General features: G+C 40.3%; 1 protein-coding gene across 6 annotated transcripts in view; it reads left to right on the top strand.

The window, feature by feature from the left end:
- Atp2c1 (ATPase secretory pathway Ca2+ transporting 1) overlaps positions 1-25,876 on the top strand; it is a 107,692-nt gene that overhangs the window by 31,397 nt on the left and 50,419 nt on the right. For all 6 annotated transcript variants that reach the window (XM_032910424.1, XM_032910422.1, XM_032910426.1 and 3 more), the window contains 4 exons: positions 19,583-19,693; positions 21,922-22,038; positions 23,101-23,190; positions 25,348-25,383. In XM_032910424.1, the coding sequence (XP_032766315.1) occupies positions 19,583-19,693; positions 21,922-22,038; positions 23,101-23,190; positions 25,348-25,383 (354 nt within the window). The remainder of the gene's footprint in view (positions 1-19,582; positions 19,694-21,921; positions 22,039-23,100; positions 23,191-25,347; positions 25,384-25,876) is intronic.

Genomic DNA, 25,876 nt, shown 5'->3' with positions numbered 1-25,876 from the left:
GAGTTAGGGAATTTTGGTCACTGATGTCTTAGTTTAGGATTCAAAGGCTTTTAAGTATTTGTTCAGACTCTAAGTTGGATGTAAAGGGAGTCTGTGGCAGTTTTTTTTTTTTTTAAATCAGTGCTTCTCTTGTGTTTTTTTTTTTTTTTTTATTAAGTATGCTGCTTCTTTGGCTTGGGATTTTAGTATTTTATAACTTAGTAGTAGACAAAAATATTGAAAGCTATATTAAGTGTTTTAGCTTCTGCTGTTAAACTACTTTTAAGGCCTTAGCTCCCCATCGCACCTGTAAGCACACACACTGACGAGCAGGCGCTAGGGTGTTACAGCAGTGACTAGGATTTTGGAAGGTTTAGTGGGCAGTAGCCTGCAAAGTTAGGATCACCGGCTAATCGCTTCATGAAGTGACTATTGTATAAAACGCCTGCTAGGAAATACGATGGGCTCTAACATCCACTACCGCAGTTGATGAGAGAGTGGCAGCAAAGGCTTCAAGTGCTTACTGAGGGGTAGTAAAAAGTAACAGGTCTGAAAAAGGTCTAGGTAGCGTGACATGTTTCCCCAACAGATGTCCTTAGTAACTTGTATGAAGTGATATTAATGAAGTATTAATGATGTATGCCCAACTTGACTAAAACCAATGCCGGTTTCTTTCCATAGAATAATATAATTTAAGTGTGATCATTTATCTGATGGATGTAAATCTAATTGTTAAAGAAACTTTTTTTTTAAATTGGCTTAAACTTTTTCTGTTGTGTTAATGTTAGATTTAAATACAAGGAACTGTTGTTGTAAAAATAAATTAGGACTGTCTTTTGCCCCCACTAGGTCCATTACTGCAGTAGCCCAAGGTATCTGGTAGATATCTGTGGTGGCCCAGTGTCTCTAGCCACTGCACACTTTCTTACACTTAAATCGCTACAAGAAAGTACACACAACACAGTAACCTCTGATCCAATTGATAAGATATAATTGCCCACCTAAACATACAAAGGCCTGTACACATCCATCCCTTAAGAACATTCATAACATCCTGTAAATACAGAGTGGAATCTTTTTTTTTTTTTTTAAATATATCTTATTTATCTATTCATTTAATGTATGTGAGCACATTGCAGCTGTCTTCAGACACACCAGAAGAGGGCATCTGATCCCCATTATATATGGTTGTGAGCCACCATGTGGTTGCTGGGATTTGAACTCAGGACCTCTGGAAGGGCAGACAGTGCTCTTAACCACTGAGCCACCTCTCCAGCCCCAGAGTGGAATCTTAATGTCAGCTTCCGTGTTTTCTCCGCTTCAACTTCTCTCCGTCCCTCCTGTCTCTTCCTCCTTTCCATTCCAGTCTCCTCCTCTTCCCTCAAACTTTTCTCCCGCCCATCCTTCCTTCTCGTCCAATGACAGGCCTCCTTCTATTTTGTACCTGCCTCACCTGTAACATCATCCCACAAGGTAAAATGCTAGTTCCCAGAGTTCCCAGGTGTCTGCCTCCTGGATTCCCCTATGGCTTGCACTATACATACACATGTTGTAATTAACAAGCCCAGGAAACCCACAATTATAAAATGCTCTTCTAGCCCACCAAGAATCCGTCTTCCCTTCTAGGTGTCATTGTCCTTGTGTTCTGATGCCTGTCATGTTTTCTAGTCTTCCTCATTGCATGTGAGCTGGACACTTGAAGAGTGATGGTCAGCTTTTCTTTTTAATCGTGCCTTGATTTAGTTCATTAGGTGATTGATTACTCATGATTGTATGTCTTATGACTGGTAAAATGATGGTGATCACTTGATTAAGGTACTGTCTGCCAGGTTTCCCACTTAAAGTCAGTTTCCCCTTTGCAGTTACTAATCCAAATTATTTTACCTTTGTGATAGAATAGTTAATAATCTCTTTGTCCTGAGCACTTCCTCTAGTGGGGAAGAATTGTACCCTTGGACATCCTGTCCGGTGTGCTTCACCTTCATTTCCTTCTGTGATGTTTGCTCAGTGACTTGCACTTTGCTCATTCCTGTGGTTCTTTTCTTAAAGATTCATGTATGTCTGTATTTTACGTATATGGACACTGTCTTCATGGCTATCTGCACAGCAGGAGAGGGCCTTGGATCCCATGGATTGCAACTGTCAGCCACCACATGGATTCTGAGATTTAAAACTCAGGGCCTCTGCACAAGCATCTATCTCTCTAGAGCCATCCCTGTGGTTCTTGGGAATGTACTGTTCTGTGTTCCTGTTTATTATTATTATTATTATTATTATTATTATTATTATTATTATTATTATTATTATGTGGATTTTGAATATTTACTTTATGAATTAATGTAGAATATAGTTTTGTTGAACAAATTATTCCTGTGTCCATTCTATAATGCATTCTTATTTGATAGTACTAATATACTTTCTGGTGGTACATGATGTTTGGTGCATCCTGGTTGTTGTGTTATTTATTTGAACCAACTGTAGAATCAGACCATTTTCCTAAGGGAGCTGGGGGTATGTAGAGAACAGTACCTAGAAACCAACATGTGGGTGGTGGGCCATGCATAGGAACATGCACATCTACTTGTTTTTATTTCCTTGACTGTTACTTGTATTATATATGAATCTGTAAGTGGACACTGATGATTGTTCCAACTTTTGGAACCATAGGTTTTATTCTAGTCTAATACGTGTTCAAGTCTCTTTCCTACTATGTTCTTTGCTGCTCGGTCCTGGTCCTGGAACCCTGAATAGGGGCAGTGGAGGAATGCGGACAGGGCAGATACAGAGATACATGTACAGAAAAGCCGGGGTCGGGAGGACTCTGTGTGTTAACTATGTGCAGCATTAAGAGGCTGTGGTATGGTGGGTTAGCTAGCGTCTGCAGGGAAGCAGTCTGAGGATATAAACTGGGAGGAGAGAGCAGTGGTTGCTGGAGTTTGCATACATTGCGAACCTTTGCACTTGAACCAAAGGAAGGCTTTGCTATACATACATCTGAGCCTGATGTGGGATTTGTGTGAGTGGGTGTCTGTCAATTTCCCATGGGTCTGAGGCATCTGGATTTGGCTGGTCCTGTATCAACAACACAGGCTTCCTCTGCTCCCCACGCCTTCCTTCTCATGTCTGTCTTCACAATTCTCATCCACAGTACTTGACTTGTTCATAACCATTCCCTCATAAGAAATACATTAAACATGTTATTAGTGTGTATGAGTGGTGCAAATGTTTGGTTGTGCATGACATGTTACGCATGTGGAAGTTTGATGACAGATGTGTGGGGTTTATTCTCTGTCTACCTTTTTGTGGGTTCTGGCAATGCAACTCAGGTTGCCAGGCTTGTGTGGCAAGTGTCTTTATCTGTTGAGCTATCTCTCTGGTTCAGGAAATGAAGTTTAAAGTAGAACACACTATTTTTCATTAGCTTTACTGTACGTAGGCAGATTCTCCTTTCCAGAGAGCCTTGACTTGGTCTCATCCCTGCCTACTTGGGTTTTCATGTGCAGTGTAGGTTAAGTTCAGCTTTTTACCATTGTACTTTATTCCAGCCCCCAACCCCATCCTGTTTGATTTAAATCTATTTGAAGTGAGTAGTGAGCACATCTCTTTTCTGTTTATTTAGAGAAGGACATCTCTCCTCCATTTGCTGTAGAGTTGCTCAGGAGAGGACTGAATTAGCTTGCAGTTGGGCAGAGCTGCATTGCTGTGCCTGACTGGAATTGGAGTGCAAGGAGCTGTGGGGTGGCTGTCGTCCCCCTGGGCTGGCTGGCTGGCTTGGTTCCCTAGTTACACCTCTCAGCCCTCTGTCTCCCTTCCACACTGGGGAATTCTTGCCAGCTAGAGTTCCATGACTGTCAGTGTTGGATGTTGTTTCCCAGATGAATCTTCTTTGCTCTGGATGCCTTGCTTTTGACCTAGAGTCACCCAGCTAAATGCTTATTCTCTGTTGCTGAGGTAAATAGCATTTGTTTTGTAAACCTTTACTCTAAAAGCTGTATAATCCAGCGTGCCCTACAGTCAGTTTTGGGATGAAGTGTAACTGCGTTGGCACACTCAGCGCCGTGAGTAGTCTGAGTGCAGAGCTTTGCACTACCGCCCCAAAGAAGTCTCACCCTGTCAGCGTTCACTTCCTAGTCTCCTTCCCCAGCTCCTGGCAACACTAACGTCCTTTCTGTGTTTGTACTTTCCTATCTGGGCACTTTCTCTAACTGTGACTGAGCAATGTGAGAGTCTGTGGTTTGGCGTCTTGCAGTTTCTTCATGCTTTGGTCTGTCCGTACCTTATTCCTATTCATGGCTGAACAACATTCTAAGGTATGGCCGTATCGTGTTTACTGAGTGACTGTTGATGGACATTGCGCTGTTTCTACTGTTGGGGAGTTGTAAGTAATACTGCTGTGAATGTTCATATATAGATTTTTGCACAAGTGTATGCTTTTTATTCTTTGTGTGCGTGTGTGTGTGTGTGTGTATGCCGTGCTGAGCCATATGGTGATCCCGTGGTTAACTGAGAAACTGCAGCTATGTGATCAGTACAGGTGTCAAAATAATTCTGACGTCCTCTCCTACACTTTACTCTTCTGTTTTTAAGTTGCCACCCCAGGGCTATGAAGTGGTTGTACGTTCTACGTTTGGTGTGCATTTCCCCAGTGACTAATGCTGCACAGCACGCTTTCACGTGCTCTGACCACTTGTGTATCTGTGCAGACGTTCAGGTCTCTAACCACTTCATGATTTGTTATTTGCTTTTTATTTTTTAGCTAAGAGTTGATAAATAGAAAATCGATCTATCTATCCATACGTACATCTGTCCGTCCATCCATCCATCCATGTAATCTATCTTCTAGATATTGCATAGAAATATATGCTTTACTGATACTTATGTAAGAGTCAGTTCACAGTTATTTATTAGACTCTTATCAGAGATAGGGTTTTCAAGTATTTTCCCCCATTCTTTGGTTTTTCATTTTTATTTCTTGATGTTATAGTTTATCTTCCATTTATTATAAGCTTTAAAATTGTGATTACGGTCTTGTTTGCTTTGATTGTAAACCATGACGATTAAACATGGTACAGATTTGTGTTTTATTCTAGGCGTTTAGTTTAGCTTTTGCACTTGATCAATTTTGAGATAAAAGTTCAGCTGTATTGTCCTGCAGGGAGTGCTACCCCCAGTGCCCTACCCCCAGTGCCCTACCCCCAGTGCCCCTACCCCCCCAGTGCCCTACCCCCCCAGTGCCCTACCCCCAGTGCCCCATCCCCCAGTGCCCCATCCCCCAGTGCCCCACCCCCCAGTGCCCCACCCCCAGTGCCCCACCCCCAGTGCCCCACCCCCAGTGCCCTACCCCCAGTGCCCCCCCCCCAGTGCCCCACCCCCCAGTGCCCTACCCCCCAGTGCCCCACCCCCCAGTGCCCCTACCCCCCTGTGCCCCATCCCCCCAGTGCCCCTACCCCCAGTGCCCTACCCCCCCAGTGCCCTCCATTTAGGAGACCTCATGGCTGAGTTGTCTTTGTGCCCTTGGTTTTCCGTAAGTGAACTTTCTCTCCTGGCCTGCCCTTGGCTCTGTCCCATTGTCTGTGTCTGTGCTGATGCCAGCATCACACTGTATGACTGCGTAGTGTGACTACTGTAGTGTGACTACTGTAGTGTGACTGCTGTAGCATGACTGCTGTAGCGTGACTGCTGTGGCGTGACTGCTGTGGCGTGACTGCTGTGGTGTGACTACTGTGGTGTGACTGCTGTGGTGTGACTGCTGTGGTGTGACTGCTGTGGTGTGACTGCTGTGGTGTGACTGCTGTGGTGTGACTACTGTGACTACTGTATGGCTTTGTAGTAATTCTGAAACTGAACTATGTGGCCTGCTTTTCTCAGACTGTTTTGCTTTTCTGTGTGGGTTTTGAAACCGCTTGTTTGTTTCTGTGAAAGAGGTACTTGGGGGGTTTTCTAGGTATCACAGTGAATTGTTCTTTATTGGGGAGTCGATATTCTTTTTTTTTTTCTTTTTTTTTTCGGAGCTGGGGACTGAACCCAGGGCCTTGCGCCTGCTAGGGAAGCGCTCTACCACTGAGCTAAATCCCCAACCCCGGGAGTCGGTGTTCTTACATAGGTTAAATATGGCTTTAAAAGAAGGATTCTGTTTATTCTTGTTTTATTTATATGTGTGAATGCCTACGTTGATATCTGTGTACTGCACACACGCCTGGTTTCCTAGGAGGCCAGAAGAGGGCGTCAGATTCCCTTGAGCTGGAGTTAGAGACAGTTGTGATCCTCCCGATGTAAGTGTTGAGAACCAATCTGGTCCTCTGCAAGAGCAGCAAGTGCTCTAAACTGTTGAGCCATTTCTCCAGCCCACAAATAAGGAAGGGGCCTTTGGGGTATTTCCCTTGGGATATGACCTTATTCTAGGTAACTGTATGAAGAGGCTGTGGAAGCTTTAATTCATCCTGTTTGATTTCTCTTCTCTTCACTTGCTTCCACAAAGACTAACTTAAAGAAAAGGTGAATTACTCAGTCAGGGTTATATGGCTAGATGACCTTAGGGAGGAAATGGGAAGTTGGAGTGGGAAATACTTAATAAAAAAGCATGATATGAAATCTCAAAAATCAATTATATACAGACTTGAAATAGTGATAGAGACTACTTTCCTCAGAAGACTTCTTAAAATCTGCAATGTATAGTAACTTGTAGAGAAAAAGACAAAAGGCACAAGGCTATACTTCACAGAAAGAGATTGTGGGTGACCACAAGAAGAATGCAAAGGTTTCCAGTGCTATCGGTGAAGAAGTAAACTCTGCAGAGCCAGGACCAGCCCTGGCCAGATGACAAGCAGAGCACAAGCTCCTGAACATGGCGAGAGAGTCCTGATAGTTCTTTGGAGCTCTGTCGCAGTAACTACCAGAATAATAAATACACCGATATTGTCTCTTCTGAGTACAGCTCATACTTAGAGTGGAGCCTGTCCTGGGAGGTCTGCTGCAGCAGATGCCGTGACAGCGTCCAGGATGGATTGAGTTGAAAAAAAGTAACTAGTTGTTTGGTTCTATTTGTAATAATGATAAAAAGGAGCCGAAAGTTTTTAAGCATGTCTGCACAGAAGGTAGTGGTACTGTGGCTTGACAGCTTACCTTGGGCATACGAGGGTTGGGTTATAAACCACCACATTTATCTCAAACATTTTCTTAGGACTTGGCTTCCCCTCTCACTTTTTTAATGAGCAAGTTTTTATTTTCTTTTATTTTTTTATAAAAAACATCATTAAAATATTATATTATACTTAGGAATAAGAATTTTTTTTCTGTGTACAATCCCTGCTTGTCTCCAGAGATAAATGAATTTTTGTTGTTGTTTATTTGTTCTACTGCAGTGGATTAGAATGGACGTTTTAATTACAATTCTTTGGTAGCATTTAGAACCTTTAATTTCATTCTTAAGTATTGTAAGCACGGGAGAAACTATGATTTACTGGCTGTGATTATGCTAGGGTTCTGTTTCTGTGGTGCTGGGGCGCCAGGCCAGAGCCTTGTGAATGCTGAACAAGTGCTCTCTCCTCTCACTGAGCACTAGCTGTCCTCTTACTGCCGGATGTAGTTCCACTATGAAGAACATTTAAGAGCCAGCCTGAATGTGAGGCCCATAGAGCCATGCTTTGGAAGTTAGAACTCAGTTCCTAGCATCTCCTCAGAGAGCCTACCCACTCAGTGCTGGAAACTTTTGTGTGTACTTTACCATGGGTTCACAGTGGCAGTGAAATCCCCTGCACTTGATAGATTATTCGTAGAATAGTCAGGATCACAAGAGGGCCAACTTCCTATCCCATATGAAATGTTTCTAGTGCTCTCTTAAGATGATTGTGGCAACTGTTGGAGTTGGTTGTATTCATTTTGCTCTTAGACATGTATCATGCTTCCCACCCTGAAGTATTTGACTGTTTCTGCCATGTTCTTTTTTTATGGGAACCTTATCGAAATCCAGGTAATGGTCAGACACTGCCCTCATCATAAGTGTCTTTTTCAGGCCATACTTCTTCCCTCTAATATTCTTTTTAAAAGCTTAATTGTTTCTCTTCAACTCTTTAAAATTATTTCCAGAATTATTACTATGGTATGATATGTTTTCAAGTAGGCCACCGTAATGCCCTACAGTGCACATAGACTCCTTAAGGCATTTCTGATCTTCAGTAAACTTTCAGAGCTTGTTATTCCTCTGGTGGAAAAGCTTTGTGTGTGTGTGTGTGTGTGTGTGCGCGTGTGTGTGTGTGTGTGTGTGTGTGTGTGTGTGTGTCTTGTGTGTGTGTGTGTATGTATGTGTAACACAGTGAAGGGTTGTGAAGGGTTGTGAAGGGTTGGTATTTATTTCCCTTTTTCGTACTGAAGTCACACTGAGGAGTCCTTTTAAATGGTGGATAAGTCCACTTACCTTCATGTTTCTCTGAATTATTTTTCTAGAGCCTTATCATTTGCTAACAGTTGTTTTTTACATTTGTCTGTAATACATAGGAATTTACTTTTGCAAAGAGGAAGTGGAGATATTTTGTTTTTTCGAACTGGTGTCTGATAAGCGCCTTTGTTTTATTTCCATAATGAAGCCTGTGCTGATGTCATCTTGGATCCATACTGGGTATCTGAGTTGTCAATGGGTTCAACAGGTTGTAGCCCAGTTGAAGATGTAGTGTACTGAGTCATACAGTTTCAGATTTAAGTTTGGGTTAGGATCCCATTCTGTAATATTGGTATGTTGAAAGATGAGGAATGGATTTATTCTTTTGCACTGCAGATTAGCAGTTTTCCTGTCACCCTTCCTACTATATAGTTTTGGAATCCTTGTTGAAAATCCACTTATAGTATATGCATAGACTTATTTCTGGATTCTGGTCAGTTTCAGTTTACCCATTTGTTCCGAGTTATTCAGTTTATTAGTGGACAGTTATTGATGATAGTGCTCTATGAGTTGTATTTGTGTATTCAGGGTTAGAATGTTTTTTTCTTTTTGACTTTTTTTTTTCTGTTAGTCTAGTAAAGGGGTCTCAGTTTTATCTTTTTAAGAAGCCAGCATTTAGTCATTTAGTCGAACCCCACCATTGTTGTTTCATTTGCTTCTGTTCTAATTCTTGTGCCCAATCTTTGGGCTGGCTCGCTCGCTTCTTTTTTTTTTCTTTCTTTCTTTCTTTTCTTTTCTTCCCTTCCCTTCCTTCCCCCTTCCTTCCCCCTTCCCTTCCCCCCTTCCCCTTCCCCCTTCCCTTCCCCCCTTCCCCCTTCCCTTCCCCTTCCCCTTCCCCCCCTTCCCTCTTCCCCTTCCCTTCCCCCTTCCCCTTCTCCCCCCTTCCCCCTTCCCCCCCTTCCCCTTCCTTCCCTCTCTTTCTTTCTTTCTTTCTTTCTTTCTTTCTTTCTTTCTTTCTTTCTTTCTTTCTTTTTCTTTCTTTCTTTCTTTTCTTTCTTTCTTTCTTTTTCTTCCTTTTCTTCTTTCCTTCCTTTCTTTCTTGTCTTCCTCTTCTACCTCTGTTACCTCCTCCCATCCCCCCTTCCCCCTCTTGTTTCCTTGTCTTTGGTTCTTGCTCTTTTTTTTTTTTTTTTTTTTCCGGAGCTGGGGACCGGTTCTTGCTCTTCTTCTTGTTCTCTGTTACCCAGGGTCTCCTGTTACCCAGGCTAGCCTTGAGCTTTCTGTGTAGTTAGAGAGGACCTTGAATGTTGTTCTCCTGCTTCAACTCTGGGGGTGTCGTGCATAATAGACAAGTATTTATCAGCCAAACTATATTCTCAAGTCTGCTTTTTCTGTTTTCTTGAAGTGTAAAATAAGATTGTTTGAGACTTTTTTTAACGTAGATATTTATGGCCAGCAACTTCTCTCAGTACTACTTGCTACATTCTATAAGTTTTGGTATTAGATGGAAGACCTCTGGCAGGAGAATGTTTGTAATTGATTTCTTATTGCATTGTTGAAGAAAAGTGTTCAAACTTAACTTTAATGTATCCTAGGAAGAACTTTCATTGAAGGGTAAAAGTGGGAATTTTTGTTATAGTGAAAGGTATCACAGTAGATGAGCTAAATTTATATAAAGGGTCAGTGATTGTGTTTTTTGTCTACTGTATTTATTTCATAATGGGGTAAGAAATATATTGTGTTTTTCAAAGAGAACAAAGAATAGTTCTATATATCAACGAAGTGAAATTGCCGTTATCAATTCTAGGGCTAAAGAGACTGAATGTTTAGAAAAAAAAAAGGGTTTCCATTATATAAAACATTGGTTTTTGTAATGAACTGTATGTGTAGAAAGGAAGGTTGGTAGGATTTTAGCAAAATAGTATTTACTGACTTTTACATTTTTTTTTTAAAGTTTGAAGAAAGTGTATAACATTTTGGCAAGTAAGAGTTAGCAGATAAGCTGGAATGAATGAGAGAGAGAAAATTGTGATGTGTTGTTAACTTTTCATCATTCTAAAGAGAAACTTTAAACACAGTGCCTTGGCTACTACTAATGTGTTTCCTAGTTAACAGAAGGGTGATTAATTTTATGTTTTCTTTGTGTCTGTGTTACTTTAAGTTTACCTAGTATGCTTTCTAAGTTCATTCATGTTATGTGATATATCAAAACTCCTATCTGTCTTATGAATGGCAAACTTGTATACCACCTTGTATCTATTCATTCACCTTTGGACAGACAGAGTTATTTCCAGGCTTTGGCTGTTAGAGAAATGCTAAGTATCTGGTCCTTTTAACTGTATTGGCTTTACTCTTAGAAGCAGAACTACAGGCACATGGTCATTCTGTTCAGCCTTTTGTCTGTTTGCTCGTTTGGTTTTTGACACAAGTTGTCATGCTGATCTAGAATTCTAGACATGAGTGAAACATTGTGCAATTTTGTCATCATGTGCTTAATTACTGAATACCATGACGTTAATAGAATTATGCTTAATTATTGAGTATCATAAACTTAATAGAATTAGGTATTATAGTTCTTTAAAATATGGCCATTCTTAAGAATGACTTAGATATGGAGGATTGCTAAATTTTATTACATAAAGATGGAAATTCTATATTGTAAAAAAGGAAATAGAGCTGTCAGAAGATGTCTGCACTAAGTAACAGATAAAGGCTAAGATATCCTTTATGTAAAGAGCTCTAACAATTGAAAAACCTGATAAATGTTCAAAGTACATAAAAGATAATTCCTGTAAAATACTAAAATCAACTGTACTTGTAAGAGATATAATTCATATTTACTCAAAGAAATATGCAAATCAGAATACAGAGATAGATACCTTGTATTAGCTCTGTTAGTCTAGAAGCCCACCTTAATGATGGGACCACAGGAAACAGATGTCTGAAGGAGAGAACTAATGACCTTATGCTGTCCTCTGCGCCCATACATGTGCTGGTGTGTGTGCATCCTATGTAGAGGGTCTGGTACTATTCAACAAACTCCACAGATGGCATTTGCCTTTGCCTTTGGAAAATTTCTTAGGCCATACCTCCAACATGAAATGCATACTTTATAGTTCATTGTTTGCAACTGTTGAAGACCTATGGTTGTTTTCAAACTCAACAGCAGTAAGAATAAGGGAGCTCTCTGAATAGCTGAGTGATGTGGATATATATTATTGAGTAAAAAGAAGGTATCTGCATTCAGTGTTACCTTAAATCAAAGAAGAAATAAGAAACCATGTATCTTATCTGTGCAGAAGGAAACAGAGATGGGATAGGATGTTTAGAAACAGATTGGTTATAGAGGTGGAAGAATGGAAACCAGATACAACACTTCCGTTTTTACCTTTAACAGAATTAAGATACATTTTCGTGTATTCAAGATTAACCAAAATGGTGTGTGTATGAATATATTCCTTAATTGTCTCTTGTAGTGCTCACGAATCTGTAACATGTCTGAATATTACCTTCAATAAAAGGAACCAAAGCTTGCTTGAGAATTGTTTAGTTCTAGTGCCGTGGCTAAGAAAATACAATCTTGGAGTATCTTATGCTAGAAAATAAGGAAATCCTCAAAAGTTGGTGAGCATAGGTCAGGATAAGCAAGCCTATTCAGTGTTCTCTGCGGGCCACATCTGGGACATTATAAGCAATAGAATGATTGTGTGATATAATGAATAATCCACAGACTCATAGGAGGTCCATGACACAAACTGTTATGTAAAGCCCTCACAGAAACAGCAAAGAAGCTGAGGAGTTCGTGTAGTTTACGTAGACAGAACAATCGGACGGCAGCACTACTGGAAAGTCGTATCTATTGGGCAAAGTATGGTAAAATACCTGATACTTCACATGGGTTCAAAGTAACGAGTGTATGAAAGGTATTAATTATAAATCCTCAAATGGTAATTTGATAGAAAAATCCAACCATTTTAGTAAAGTGATCAAAATTCCCACCACTATTCACAGGAAAGTCACACTGTTATGCCTGAGCTGCTGTGTACTTGAAACAAGAAGTTACTTTGCGTAAGGTTAGAAGTCCAGAGTTACATGGGTACAGCACCGGCTTCTGGTGAGGCCTCTCTTTGTCTTGCTGTGTCATCCATGGTTCTGTCTTCTGCGTGCTCATTCTCTGCTTCCTCTTTGTGTAGAGCCACCGTCACCTCTGTAATGAGCCAGTTTCTAATGCAGTGTCATTGAGACACAGTCAACAGACATACTGGGAGTTAAGGATTCAACAGAGGAATTTTGGAGGGGCAAAGTGGCAAAATTTATTCTGTTGAAAGCATCTGTGCCTTTTGGTATGTGCTGAGAGGGGTACACCATCCCTTCACTGGTGCCTTATCTGAACAAATGAGGAACATCTAAATCATGATTTATAAAATGGGACTATTGTATAAAAATAATCTGCTTGTTAATCTTAAAAAAGTTGGAGAAAAACACATGAAAAGTGAGATCCTTGGTTGAGGTTGGAAAACAACTGTTTAAACCAAGATCCAAGTAGCAGCCCCTTTTCCCGAACACCTCTGGGGACATCTTTTCAGGATCTTATAGTTTGAACCTGTTTCCCTTTCTTTTCCTGTAGTTGGTTGGTTGACAGAACATGCTTTTTATTCTGTAGAGTTTCCACAGCCTGTGCTTTGCCGAACTCATTCTTTGGAAAGTTTCATGTTCCTCTGGTGCCTGTGCTTGTGAGTTGGAGCGAATAAAGACGTGCTCATCTCTGGAGCCTTCCAGTCCTCAGAATGGCGTATGTGTCTGACCATAGGGATGAGAACAGCAGCCCTTCTGACTCTTTAATGTGCAGTGATGTTAAGAAGCATTAATCTAGATCTGGTTTGAGAATCAACACATTTCATCCTGCCCTTTAGACTGTAAGACAGAATTTTTATGTTGGTAATTTTGGCGAGTACAGTTGGCAGGCCATCTGTCAGCGTGAATATTACAGAAGCATTTGTGGATGTTCCTGTATATTTTGGTATCTGCACATCTCTAGACAGAAGTGGCCTTTCAGCCTTTTTTGCCTGTGCATTGTTTCGTAAGAGTGGGTTCACATTTCCTTAGCCTTGCTGTGCTAGCCATTTCCTCATTGGTAGGGCTGAGCAGATCCTAATCTAAGGGGGTTTGGCCAGTCCAAGATGCTTGCTGACCTCTGTTAGTCCTTTGCTAGGGTGTAATCCTTGAAGAACCAAATCAGAAGAGACGTTGACTTTCTGTTTGCACAGCTTCCTTTGCCAATAAAGGGGCTTCTGGTGGAAATCTCAATCTCAGCACCTTCCGTGGGGCTCATGGCTTTGCCTGTTCTTTGTAGAAAGCATCTGACGGCAGAGGATAGAGGGGTATTCAGATCAGCTTATCTTTGGTGCTTCCAGTGGAAGATCATTTTTAAGGTGTGGAGGGTAACATTCAGGGTACATTCTCTTTCTGTTTGCTACATAATTGCCCAATTAAGACAGAGAAGCCTACTGCTTTTTTCCTATCATTAGTTTTGATGTTATTAAGACATTTTCAAAAGCTACTAAGATGTCAAAAACATTGTTAAACACTTCTCAAGATCTAGAGTGTGGTGAGACATACATATTGGTGTTCCCTAGAATCTGATTGCTTGTTATATATTCTGATAAACACTTTTTATGATGTTTGCCTCTTATTTTTGTTGAAACCAGAATAGGTATTTTTCCTAGTTTTCCTCTGAGGAAAGGAACTGGGAAGATAAACAAGGTGTTCTTGGTCACACAGCTGGGAAAACAGACTTGCAGTTATGCATTAAGTTGATCAGGTCTGAGCTCGACTGTAGGGGTGGTTCTCAGGTGTAGCCCCTGGTCCAGAAGCATCACTACTTAAACCTTGTTAGAAATGCGTCTTCTTACTCAGACCTGCCGGTTCAGAGTGCTGAGGACTCATGTAACCCATGCTTTATACAGCCTGCTGTTGCTTACTGGTAAGCTGTGAGGACTGAGAGCTGAAGTATTTCCAACTCCTCTTTTAGAGCTGTAGAACTCCTTACTTAAATTTAGCTTTTTGATGAAACCCGAGACCTTGAATTTGAAGTTGGAGGAGCCTGCTGTCTTGTCCCACCCTAAGCTCTGAAGCTGTTTGGTTTGATTCTTGTTACACCATAGAATGTGTACAGTATGGACATGAGTGGGCTTCCAGAATGATCCTCCTCAACCAGAACATCAGTGAAAGTGGGTGGGGCTTGGGAGGTGTTTGGATATTTTAAGGATCAAAATTTCACTATTTTCTTAATCTAGGTATCAAAAGTATACATTCTACCTGGATTATGCTATTACTTCTAGATTGAATTATTTAGTGTCCTTCACTTTTGACTTTAATCTACAAGAATTTGTTTTAAAATTTGTATATGTAGTTTCTATGTAGTTAAGAATGGCTTCTTTCTTCCATCTCAGGAGTGCTAGGATTACAAATGTACATCAACGTGTAGCTTTAGAGATTGATCCTGGGGCTTCTTACCAATTCAGCTACATCTCCAGCGAGTAAAGCAATCACTTTTAAAATTAGTCTCCTTGGTTCCGAGATCACAGTGAACTTCAGTTCTTGTTTGGACCTGCTCTCATTTTGACTCTTTTTAATTTTTGTTTTCTGTCTATACTGTGCCTTCTTCAAGTCAGTGATTATTAACTTTAGCTGCACGTTAGACTGAACATGGAGAATTAAAAAAAAATAAGAATGTTTTGACTACATTCCAGACCTAATGATTTATGCTCTCTGGAGGTGGTGGCCGCATAGTTGTGTTTATAAAAAGCATAAAGACCTGTATCTCAGCCCATTTCTGCTGTAGTAGACATTTATTCTCTAAGCTCTGGAGGACGTGAGGAGCCAGGTCGGGTGCTGTGTGATAGAGTTCCAGGAGAGGCCTCACCTGCTCGGCTCCTTACCTGGTGGGCAAGGGAGAAGCAGCTTTCCTCGTCTGTCTTTGTCAGGCACCTAGCCTATCTTGAAGGCATTATCTCAGAACCTGCCTAACTTGCTAAAGGGGCTCTCTGAATGCCATCACTTTAAGGGGTTGGCACTTCAGTATGAATTCTAGGGGCACAGTTCTGTCCATAGCAGCTTCTGTGTAATTTGGATGTGTGTCACATTAGAAACTTGTGTGTAGTAGTGCTTGCTATAAAAAATAGAAAGTAAATTCTGGACTCTCTGTAAAATAAAATCTGTCTTCTGTGGAACTATGAAGGTATTTAATGAATAAAGACCAACATAAATTAATTATTTACACACTAAATACTTGAAAGATTCTGCAGTATGTGCTTATGAGTGTTTGTGTTTTGGTATTAATTGACTTTTGAATTAATTCACCTTTGTAGGATATAGATCATGGGAGTAGTGGTTGTGTCTGTGGGCTCTTGTTTGTAAAAGGTTAGTTTGTTGTATGAGTTAGTGGTCCACAGTGTAGTAGTTTACAAAGTGGAAGGCTCTGAAGTAGCAATTTAAGGTACATTAATAGCTACCCTCCCCCACCCCCAACACTAGAGATTAAAACCAGAGCTTCAGTTGCAAAGCAGGTTTGGCCACTAGAGGGTGGCTCTACCCTTCAGCCTTCAGGATGTTTAAGACCAACTAGGAGATAAGCGTGGTTGACTGTGGAGACCGTAGATTTCTTTAAACAAGATGTGGTAGCCACCAGATCTTGTAAGATGCATTTACCTTCAGATGAACTTGATCTTTTTATATTTTGTATTTCTCAAATTAACTAAACCATTCAGACTTTAAAATATGGAATAACTTTTCATTTAACTAAGAAAGGCCAAATTCTTGCTTATTAACATAAGAATAGCATGTAACAGCGGCTGAACAGTTCCTGTAGTAGCTGCACATTTAACAGCCACACAGGAGTGTGACTGTTCCACCCCTCTCCGCTTTCACCAGCACTGTATCTCCCTCTGTCCTTTTGACTTTTAACTGTTGTAGTGGATTCTAGTATTTCAGAGTGGTGTCTTACTGTGGTCTTCACTTGCATTCACCCTCTCTTGCCTACATTGTTAGTCTGTCTTGTTAGACCTTGTCAGGTGGTGGAAATTAGTGCCATGTCAGTTCATCCTAAACGGATTTCCCTGGTAGTCATCCATGTTAGGTCAGAAATAGAAGTGGACAATAAATAGCTATCATGATGGCTAATAACATAACTTGGGCCTGTGTCTGCAACATTCTTTCTACAGTTAATGGAAACAGTAATTCTAATTTTTCTATCAGCCCTGTAGAAATGCTAACACAGCTGTGGGCCCCGTCCTCTCCCTTGGAAATCCAGTTCCCACTGCTAAAAACTTGCAGGCCTCTTAGCCTTTAACCTAAATTTGTTTTATTTTTCTATATTCTACCTATCCTTTCCAAGTTTCTTATTATGTAAGACCTAGTAAATACAGGGATGCACTTGTCCCTCAGTCTGACTCCTGGGCATTTCTGTGTCAGTGACACCAAGACTGAAGCCTTGAACAGGTGGACATAATGGATATAGAACCACGAGTGTGCAGGTTTTACCAGAGCCTGGGGTCTGCCCCTTATAGCCTGCTTACTTTCCAGATCAGATTGCTCTGCCCATTACCCTTCTTGGTCCTTAAGAAGGGTCAGCAGTTTTACTTTTATACCTGTGTACATTTTATAAAAGTATTCTATACTTTTATAGAATGAGTGTGAAAAGTAAATCTGGCTGCAAACACATGGAGCTTACCTTGACAGCAAATTTCAGGCTGTAAGACATTGCCTTTAAGATTTATCTTTGAATCCTTTTTTAACAGAGAAAGCATTCTCTTAGGGGAGGAAGATGAGACCTGAGTAGAAATTACTGTGACTGCACCTGAAATTTAATTAGCTTGCCCTATCAAGACAGAGCGGGCACTTAGACAGCTAGAGGTGCTCTGAGCACGCAGTGTTAGCTGACACACAGTTTCACGCTCCATGCTATGTTGTAAAACAGAAGCACGAAGCTCTTTAGTTCTTCCTGACTTGGGTCTTATTCCTAAGAAACCCAGTGCCGCCTTCTTTACCTGTCCAGTCAGCACCTCTGCCCCTCGGGATGATGCCTCTTCGTGGGCATCAAAGGTGCTGCTGCCATCTTTCCTCAGTGAATCACCTCGAATGCTTCCTTTTTGGGGCTAGCATCTGTTTTATGTTCTGTTCTTAGCGGTGTCTCTGTTCAGCAGTTAGGGTAAGCAGGCTCTTAGAGACAATTCTCTCCAATGGGCGGGCTCCACTCATTCATGGAGGTCCCTACATGCCTCATTGCTAGTTATCTCCTCATTCCAAGTAAGCGTCTGCGGCTGTGTGCCTCACCAAGGACTCACTAAGTAACGGCAGTGAACTCCATGCAGCATTCTGGGCAGGACTTAGATGCTTTGCTTTGTTGCCGTTAGTTCTCCTCCACTTGTGAACATACTTGAGACAGGAGATGTGGTTACAGTTGGAGAGGATCTCAGAACAGCCCTTGATGTGCTCAGAGAGCTGTCGTCACAGTCCTTCCTTTCTTACCCTTTATTATTTGAAGTCTTAGTTCTTGAGGGTTTCAGCTTGTTTGGGCCAACAGAATGCCCTTGAAGGGTTTTATATAAAGTGTGCTCAAATTTAGACCCTTTATATGCACCATTTGCCAAAAGATTACTTGAGAATTTTGAATAAATCTTTTATACTATGTATTGAGTGCCAGAGTTAGCAATTTTCAATACCTTTGTTTTCACGCTGGGGTCTTCACTCAGAGTCTTAAGCATACTAGGCATCAGCATACACTCTAATACTGAACTGTACTTCTGGCTAGTGGATTAATGATAGAAAATATGTTAGCTGAAACATTATTTTAAGTCTAACCTATTTTGAAAAGTAAGTTCTGTACTGACATACTTAAGATGGTTCAGTAAAGGCCGCTATGTTAAGTTTGTTTTATGAATTTGGAAGCAGGGCATTTCAATGGTTCTAGGAAATTCTCAAATTTAGTCGTCTTAGTTACATGAAAATATTATGCTACAAAATAATGTTAAGGCTTTGCACAAGAGTGATCTAAGATTTCCTCAGAAGTGTGTCACTAACATTCTTTGTTAGAAATATCACTACTGTTTACTTTATACTATGTAAAGACTCAGTAATGCCTTTCTAATAACTGACATTAGGAAATAAATATTCTTTCTGCCCCAGAATCATGAACATGCTGATGCTGATGGACTACTCTCTCCCCTCTGGGCTGTTTCTTTGTTTTTGTTTTTGCTTTTTTGTTTTGTTTGCACTAAATCAATAGTAGTTATACATAATAGTTCAAATCTATAAACACTAGTAGTAATAGAATTGTGAGTTACTATTTGTTGTTTTAAAGAATAGTTACTTAAAAATCTTAGGAAATTATGTTGTCCTGAAAATATTGATAATTTTGGCTCAGGAACCCACGTCATAGCAGGGGCAGGAATGTTTTCATTTGAGTGTTATTTCACCAGGCGGCCGGGGCCGTTGGCAGAATCTCAGCTTGAGTAGTGAGGAACCTGGAGCTGTCCTTTCCTTCAGGTCTGTGTCCGTAGGGAATCTCAGCTAGCACCAAAGACAAATCTGAATTGGATATTTGTTTCTAGACTTGGGGGTGCACTATTGATACGGCTTACAAAGCCGAATGAAATAGCTGTCATCATTGCTACCATTTCTGTGACACTGCATGGTCCTAACCCACCAACTAACCTGTCACCTCTTACCTCTGCTTGGCTGGTCTCTTGAGCTCCTCGGGTTTCTCGTGCTGTGTGTGAGAATCACGTTTTGGCCTTGCTTGCTGTCGAGGTTTGGAAGTGTAGCCAGGTGTCTCAAAGAGGAGTGAACAGGGGAAGAGTAAAGTGGAGAAAGCTTAGAGCTCTTGTTCCTGGAATTAACGTAATGACTTGATTATGATTAGGATTAGGATTATGATTGTGCATAGTCATCAGGATCTGAGAGGAGAGCTTCTGTTTTGAGTCTTATGTTGTTGGAGAAATGAAAGAATCTTTAAAAAACGTGATGTGAAGAGTTTGTATTAACAGGTGTCTGTGCTTGTGAAATTTGCTTTCGAGAAAAGTGTCAGTATTGAGTTGTCTTAGATACTGACAGTTGATGTCCGCATACTTCCTTAAGTGTAAAGTAAATTGCTGTGAATTTGCATTTTCATTTATTCTAGACTCCATTCTACTAGTGTATTCACGTACGTTTCTTTGTTTTTGTTTCTAGGTTGCACGATTTCAAAAGATCCCTAATGTTGAAAATGAGACAATGATCCCTGTACTGACATCAAAGAGAGCAAGTGAGTTAGCAGTCAGTGAGGTCGCAGGCCTTCTCCAGGTATGTGGCCAGGCTCTGTGGGGGTGGGGGTGGAGGGTGGGGTATGGGGGTATGAGGGTGGGGACTAAGTTAGTGCTGGCCCCTTATGTCCCCTTCAGTGATAGGAACACTCTCTGTGCTGTCCAGCATAATAGCCCCCTAGTTAAGCATGACAGCATGACAGGAAATGTGGTTGGAGAATTTAAACACTGTAAATAGCTGTGTGGGGGAGCTGGCCCCAGATGAGGAGTATGGCCAGCATCTGTTTGCTCTGTGTATCATTTGGGTTAGGAGAGTAATTTAATTAGTAATATAAGTGGTGTTAGGATTTTTTTTTTTAAATTTAAATAGATTTTTCTAAGGTAAAATCAAAGCTAAATACAAGTTCATGGTTGCAAATAAGTATTAATTAGGTAATTTTATTTTCTTTCTAGTTTTAAAAAGTACTATCTAGTCAAACATGAAGAAAAGAGTATTTTTAATTTTCAGCCATTTTAATTGTTGCTTCAAAAACATTGGTATCCAATTTTGAGAAAATTGTATTTTATACTTAGTTCTAAAACCACTTGTTTTAAATAAATTTAAGTTTAGAAAGCTTGATTTTATTAAACTTTTGCCAACTTGCTGGCCAGTGAAATTAGCCATTTCTGGGATGCTGTAATTTCATTTTTCTTATGACTGTTAAAACCATGATAGCACCTGAAGGACTTAGATGATATTGCCATGTCCTAAGAACAAGTTCATGGTCAGTTTATTATTTTGATATAATAGCATAGTCTAGGGGCAAAGCAAACATAATTTTAGCCTCAGGTTTAATAAGCTCAGAGGAAGGCAGTTTAGAGCCCACTGAATATTCTTTCTGAGATACTAGCTTCAGAAAAAATAATTTAAAACTAATTAAAATATAAACTATGACCTACTTTTATTAACCCCTTTCTCCATAGAAAAGAAAAACTAATTTGTTGCTTACTGAGATAAAATTGATATAATATACCAGTGTACTTTTCTTTTTGGTTCTTTTTTTCGGAGCTGGGGACCGAACCCAGGGCCTTGCGCTTCCTAGGCAAGCGCTCTACCACTGAGCTAAATCCCCGGCCCCAACCAGTGTACTTTTAACAACGTAACCTTTGGTAATTTCATACATGGGTATAGTGTATTATGGCTACTCTGTTCCTCTGCCCTCTTACTCACCAGCCCTGGCCTTTCTTCTCCTTTCTTCGAAGTCCCCATCACATTTCCATGGCCTTTATTCTTCTTTGTGGCCCACGGGGTTTAACTAGGACTAAGTGAGTGGGCCTGCATGGGATGATGGCTACATGTCTGAGACAGCGACTTTTTTTCTAGCAACTCCTAACAGTCATTAGTCCCCTGGTAGGATGAGCTCCATGAACCCTCCCGCATCCCTATTTGTGACTGTATCTTTACTGACCCAGTATTGCTCAGACTCTGTGCAGGCACCTACAGCCGTAGTGACTTCCCGAGTACCTGGGCCATGTCATGCTTATAAGACAGTAGCTTTGTCCTACCTACAAGATGGTGCTTCTTGGCTCTCCTCTCCTGGTTTGGCTCTTATGTCCTTCCCTTCCCCTCCTACATTGTTTCCTAAGCCTTGGCAGAGTTGACTTGGTATAAATATGTATTTAAGAGACAGTTTGACATGTCTATTTAACAAAATAAAACTAAGTTTAACTCTACACTAGTTTTTAATATTTTGACAAAGGTGACTAATCAGGAGCTTACCCTGTAGCTTAGAACTCACTGCATCTCAGATTGGCTTCCAACATAAGATGATTCTCTTGCCTCATCCTCAAGTGCTGGTATTGTGTGTGAGCTAACATGCCTGCTAAAATACAGAACATTTTTATTGTTCCAGAAAGCTTTTCCTTGTCCCTTTATAGTTAATTTTGTCCGAGTATGACTCTAGGTCCAATACAAAACCTCTGGGAAACTTTGTGATTATTAGAGACCAGAGAGATGGCTCAGTGGTTAAGGTTCTTGCAGAAGACCCAGGTTCAGTTCTCAACAACCACTTGGTGGCTCAAATTATCTGTAACTCCAGCTTAGCAGATCCAGTGCTCTCTTCTGGTCTCTGTAGGCAGTGCAAGCAGGTGATGCACACATGTATGTACAACAGAGTGTTGGTATACATGTTTAAAAGGCTTCTTTAATGTGATCGTATATTATGTATTCTTTTGTGTTTTTCTTTGCTCTCTAACATTTTAAATGACTTTTAATGTAAAATCTAATAGGCTGATCTTCAGAATGGCTTAAACAAATCTGAAGTTAGTCACAGGCGAGCCTTCCATGGCTGGAATGAGTTTGATATCAGTGAAGATGAACCATTATGGAAGAAGTACATTTCTCAAGTAAGATACTTTCCCTCTATCATCTCTGCTGTAAAACTTACATCAACTTTATAGCTGTTCATCTCCTGAGATTTACTCGCAAAGAAAGGAGATAATTACTTTACAACTTTTTTCTTAAAAATTTACATGTTAAGTTAGATTTTCTATAGTTTTAGTTCTGAATCTTTATTTGATTTTAGACAAAAGTCTGATGGGAGTGAGTATAACTTAGAGGGCAGCACTTTGTCTGCTGAGCGCCAGCGGGCAGCACCAGACAGCGGCCTCCTAGTTACAGGAGGCTGCTGTTGTTGAAGGCTATCTCGGCCAGCTTAGAGAATTATTAATTCATATAATTACATCCTGAGTGCCAGGGCATAAGCTATATTTTCTTTCTTATCAACCATATAATTTCCACTTGCTTCCATTGGTGGTGACCTCCCTCAGGAAACAGCAAGCTCATAGTAGATTATGGCCATTCCTAGGTACCTTTCTCTTAAGAGTTAGCAAAGGCTTACTGCAGCTTTAAAAAATGTAGTAGAATTACATTAGGATAAGAAGTGGGATAGTTCTGTGGCTGGTTTTAACTAGGAAAGTTTGGTGTGCTAACATAGAGATACTGTGAGCAGTGGCCCTCAGCTTCCTACTGAGGGAGGGCATTGTCAGTGAGCAAAGCTTTGCTTGTCTTTTTGCTTGTCTAAGGCAGCAGAACTGAGGCCTTAAGAAGGCGGACTGTGTGTTGGTGTGTGTCTTGTTTTCTAGATTGATACTTAATTTTCTTTTTCTGAAAAGGAGCTGATCTGTAGTTTTTTTTGGTTCTTTTTTTTTTTTTTTTTTTTTCGGAGTTGGGGCCCGAACCCAGGGCCTTGGGCTTCCTAGGCAAGCGCTCTACCACTGAGCTAAATCCCCAACCCTGATCTGTAGTTTTTAAGGAATAAACTCTTTTTTTTGTTGTTGCTTGAAAATAAACCACTGGTAGACTCTGGTAGTTTTATAGTGATGTCCCCCCTTTTAAAAGCCTTTATTGAGATAAAGAAGAACTGTTACTCATACAAGAGTATTGACTTGTTTGCTCTCACCTTCCAGTTTAAAAATCCCCTCATCATGCTGCTTCTGGCTTCGGCAGTCATCAGCATTTTAATGCGTCAGTTTGACGATGCCGTCAGTATCACTGTGGTAAGAAAAGTCCTTCCATTTTTACAAATTTAATCCGTTGGTTGTTTTTATAAACTGAGTGGTTTTTTACTTTGGAAATAAAAGTGAATTAAAATGAATCAGATTAAACAACAAGCACAGATTTAGTTGTGGTTGCTGTGTTTGTTCTGATTTGAGATGGAGGTCTCCCTCTTGCTCAGGCTGGTCTTGCCCAACTGTGCTGTCCTGTCAGTTTGCCAGGTAGATGTGATTACAGGCATACAGTCTCTCAGGAAATATTTTATAACGTACTAGTTAAATTAAAATGTCTGTTGCATTTCAGTTAAAATATTTTTGACTAATAAGGGAATCTGGATGTCAAAACTATTTTAATAATACTGAATTTTTCTTGTTACTGTAGGCTTTTTGTGTTAATGGCAAAAATTATGATATATAAAACTGAGCACAATTGGAAGTGGCTTCAAGCAGTATCAGTAGTCAAATTTTCTCTGTTGTTCCCCAAACCATTACAACAGCTAGGTGTGGGAGTGCACACCACTAATGCCAGCCATGCTGCTTGGGAGGTAGGGGTAGCAAGCCCCAGGACATTGTGGGCGCATAGTGAAGGAGGCCCTTTCTCATGTGTCTGGAATGTTCTTGACAGAGGAATAAAATTAACTTTATAAAATTTGATGTACTAGGGTGTTAAGATACCCAGGGGGGCCTCCACCCTCTCATAGTTGAAAGGGAGGAAAGGATTGGGGGAGGGACTGTATGAGGGGAGGACCAGGAAGAGTGGGGGGCGGTAATCGGGATGTAAAGTGAATAAATAATGAAGACAAACTTGGCCCTTGAGGATAACGTTTTTAGCAGTGTACAGTGAGTGGGAAGCATGTGTAAGCTGAAGGACGCTAGCTGTCTCAGGAGCCTGTGAGCACCTGTGAGGTGAGGGGGTCTTCACTTAAGAGAGCAATGTTACTACTGATAAGAAGAGGCTTTGAAGTAGGAATTCAAGTTACTATAAAATTTTATGCACTACCATGAACAGCTTTAGATAATTTCCCAGTGTTTAAAAACTCTAATGGCATTAGTAATGATTTTTAGCAAATTTAAATTGAGTAAATATGTCAGCATTTGTATTTGAATAACTAGATGAATCAATATTTTCCAAATGATTGGTGTCTGAGATTATTAAATTTCAGTAGATTAAAGGTCAGTGGATTCAGCTGAAAAAAGGTAGTAGATAATAGATTTTAATGTGGCAGGTTATGGAAAGCTCATTGATGCAGCTTTGCACTGTACAATGCTTACATTTAAGTAATCTTTGTTGAGTTTTAGTGTGGTAAATAAAAATGTCTATTCTGGAAAAGCAAATACTCCTTCCTTTTCTAACTTTTGTCTGAGAATTGATTTTCTCATGGTTTATTTACAAACCCCCACATTACGCTGCTGCTGCTGCTGCTGCTGCCCGACAGATTGGTTGGATTCTAGCTTTTGTAGAGAAAGTAGGGTCCAGGTTAGCTCAGCAGTACAGACAGCCCTGGCTTACCATGTGTTGACTGATCAGCACTGGGGGGAGGAGGATGATGGCTTTTCCATCAGTGTGTGTGTGTGTGTGTGTGTGTGTGTGTGTGTACTCACACAAATTTATGTGTATATATATATATACATATATATATGTATATATGGCTGTCTATATGTGTGTATCTACATGATATATAAATTTTGTGTTTGGGGTTGGGGATTTAGCTCAGCGGTAGAGCGCTTGCCTAGCAAGTGCAAGGCCCTGGGTTCAGTCCCCAGCTCCGAAAAAAAGAAAAAAGAAAAAGAAGAAAAATAAAAAAAAATTTGTGTTAATATGTATTGAATTTTTAAATTCTTTCCACAGATTAGTATTAGTTGGGAATTAAACAAGTAATTAATATGTCAGCTGTAGCAGATGTTATTCACATAAACTAAAAGCTAGTCCTTAATTTGGGGGAACTTGGGTGGACTCAGAAAGATCTGGAAGCTGCCATGAGGATGGTTCACTATTTAAACTCATATTCTTCCCCCTCAGGCCCCAAGGCAACTTGAGTTCTTCTCTCACTAGTTTAGTGCTAGATTTCATTCTCCTGGGACTGCACAGCCAGAGAAACATAGTGTGACTTGAAGTTATTTCTTGCAAATGTCGGATTTAAAAGGCTGTCTCTTTTTCAGGCAATACTGATTGTTGTCACCGTGGCCTTTGTTCAGGTGAGTAATCTGTTTTTCCAAGGTAAAAGTGGTGATTATATAAGTTTATTATTTAAAAACAATTTAAAGTGACTTATGTAAGATAACATGAACTTCCTATTGGATGGTAGTGTGTATCCTAATTACTATTTTTCAAACAATTCAGATATTTATTTGAAAATATTTGGGATTTAGGAGAGGAAGGCACTATTTGATTATTTAATGAGATCAACATAGCTTACTTTTTTTTTGACTGAAACAGATGGAAACGATTAAAACAACAACAACAACAACAACAACAAAAAACCCCATACAAAACCCCACACAAAAAAACGTAACTACCATTACGTTTATCATTTTTTCCGGTTATAAAATTGGGCCAGTATCTATTAGGGCTAAGTCTAGATGAACAAGACAAAGAGTGAGTGTAAAACTGAATAGGCAACTTATTAGACATCATCTAAAGAAGCTGCCTGGACAACCATGAGTGGTTCTCTCAGTTAACACTGTGACT

The sequence above is a fragment of the Rattus rattus genome, chromosome 8 (assembly GCF_011064425.1).
Source record: "Rattus rattus isolate New Zealand chromosome 8, Rrattus_CSIRO_v1, whole genome shotgun sequence".
In the NCBI taxonomy this organism is placed as follows: domain Eukaryota; kingdom Metazoa; phylum Chordata; class Mammalia; order Rodentia; family Muridae; genus Rattus; species Rattus rattus.
Note: the sequence above shows the minus strand (reverse complement) of the source record. Positions and strands in the feature narration are given on the sequence as shown.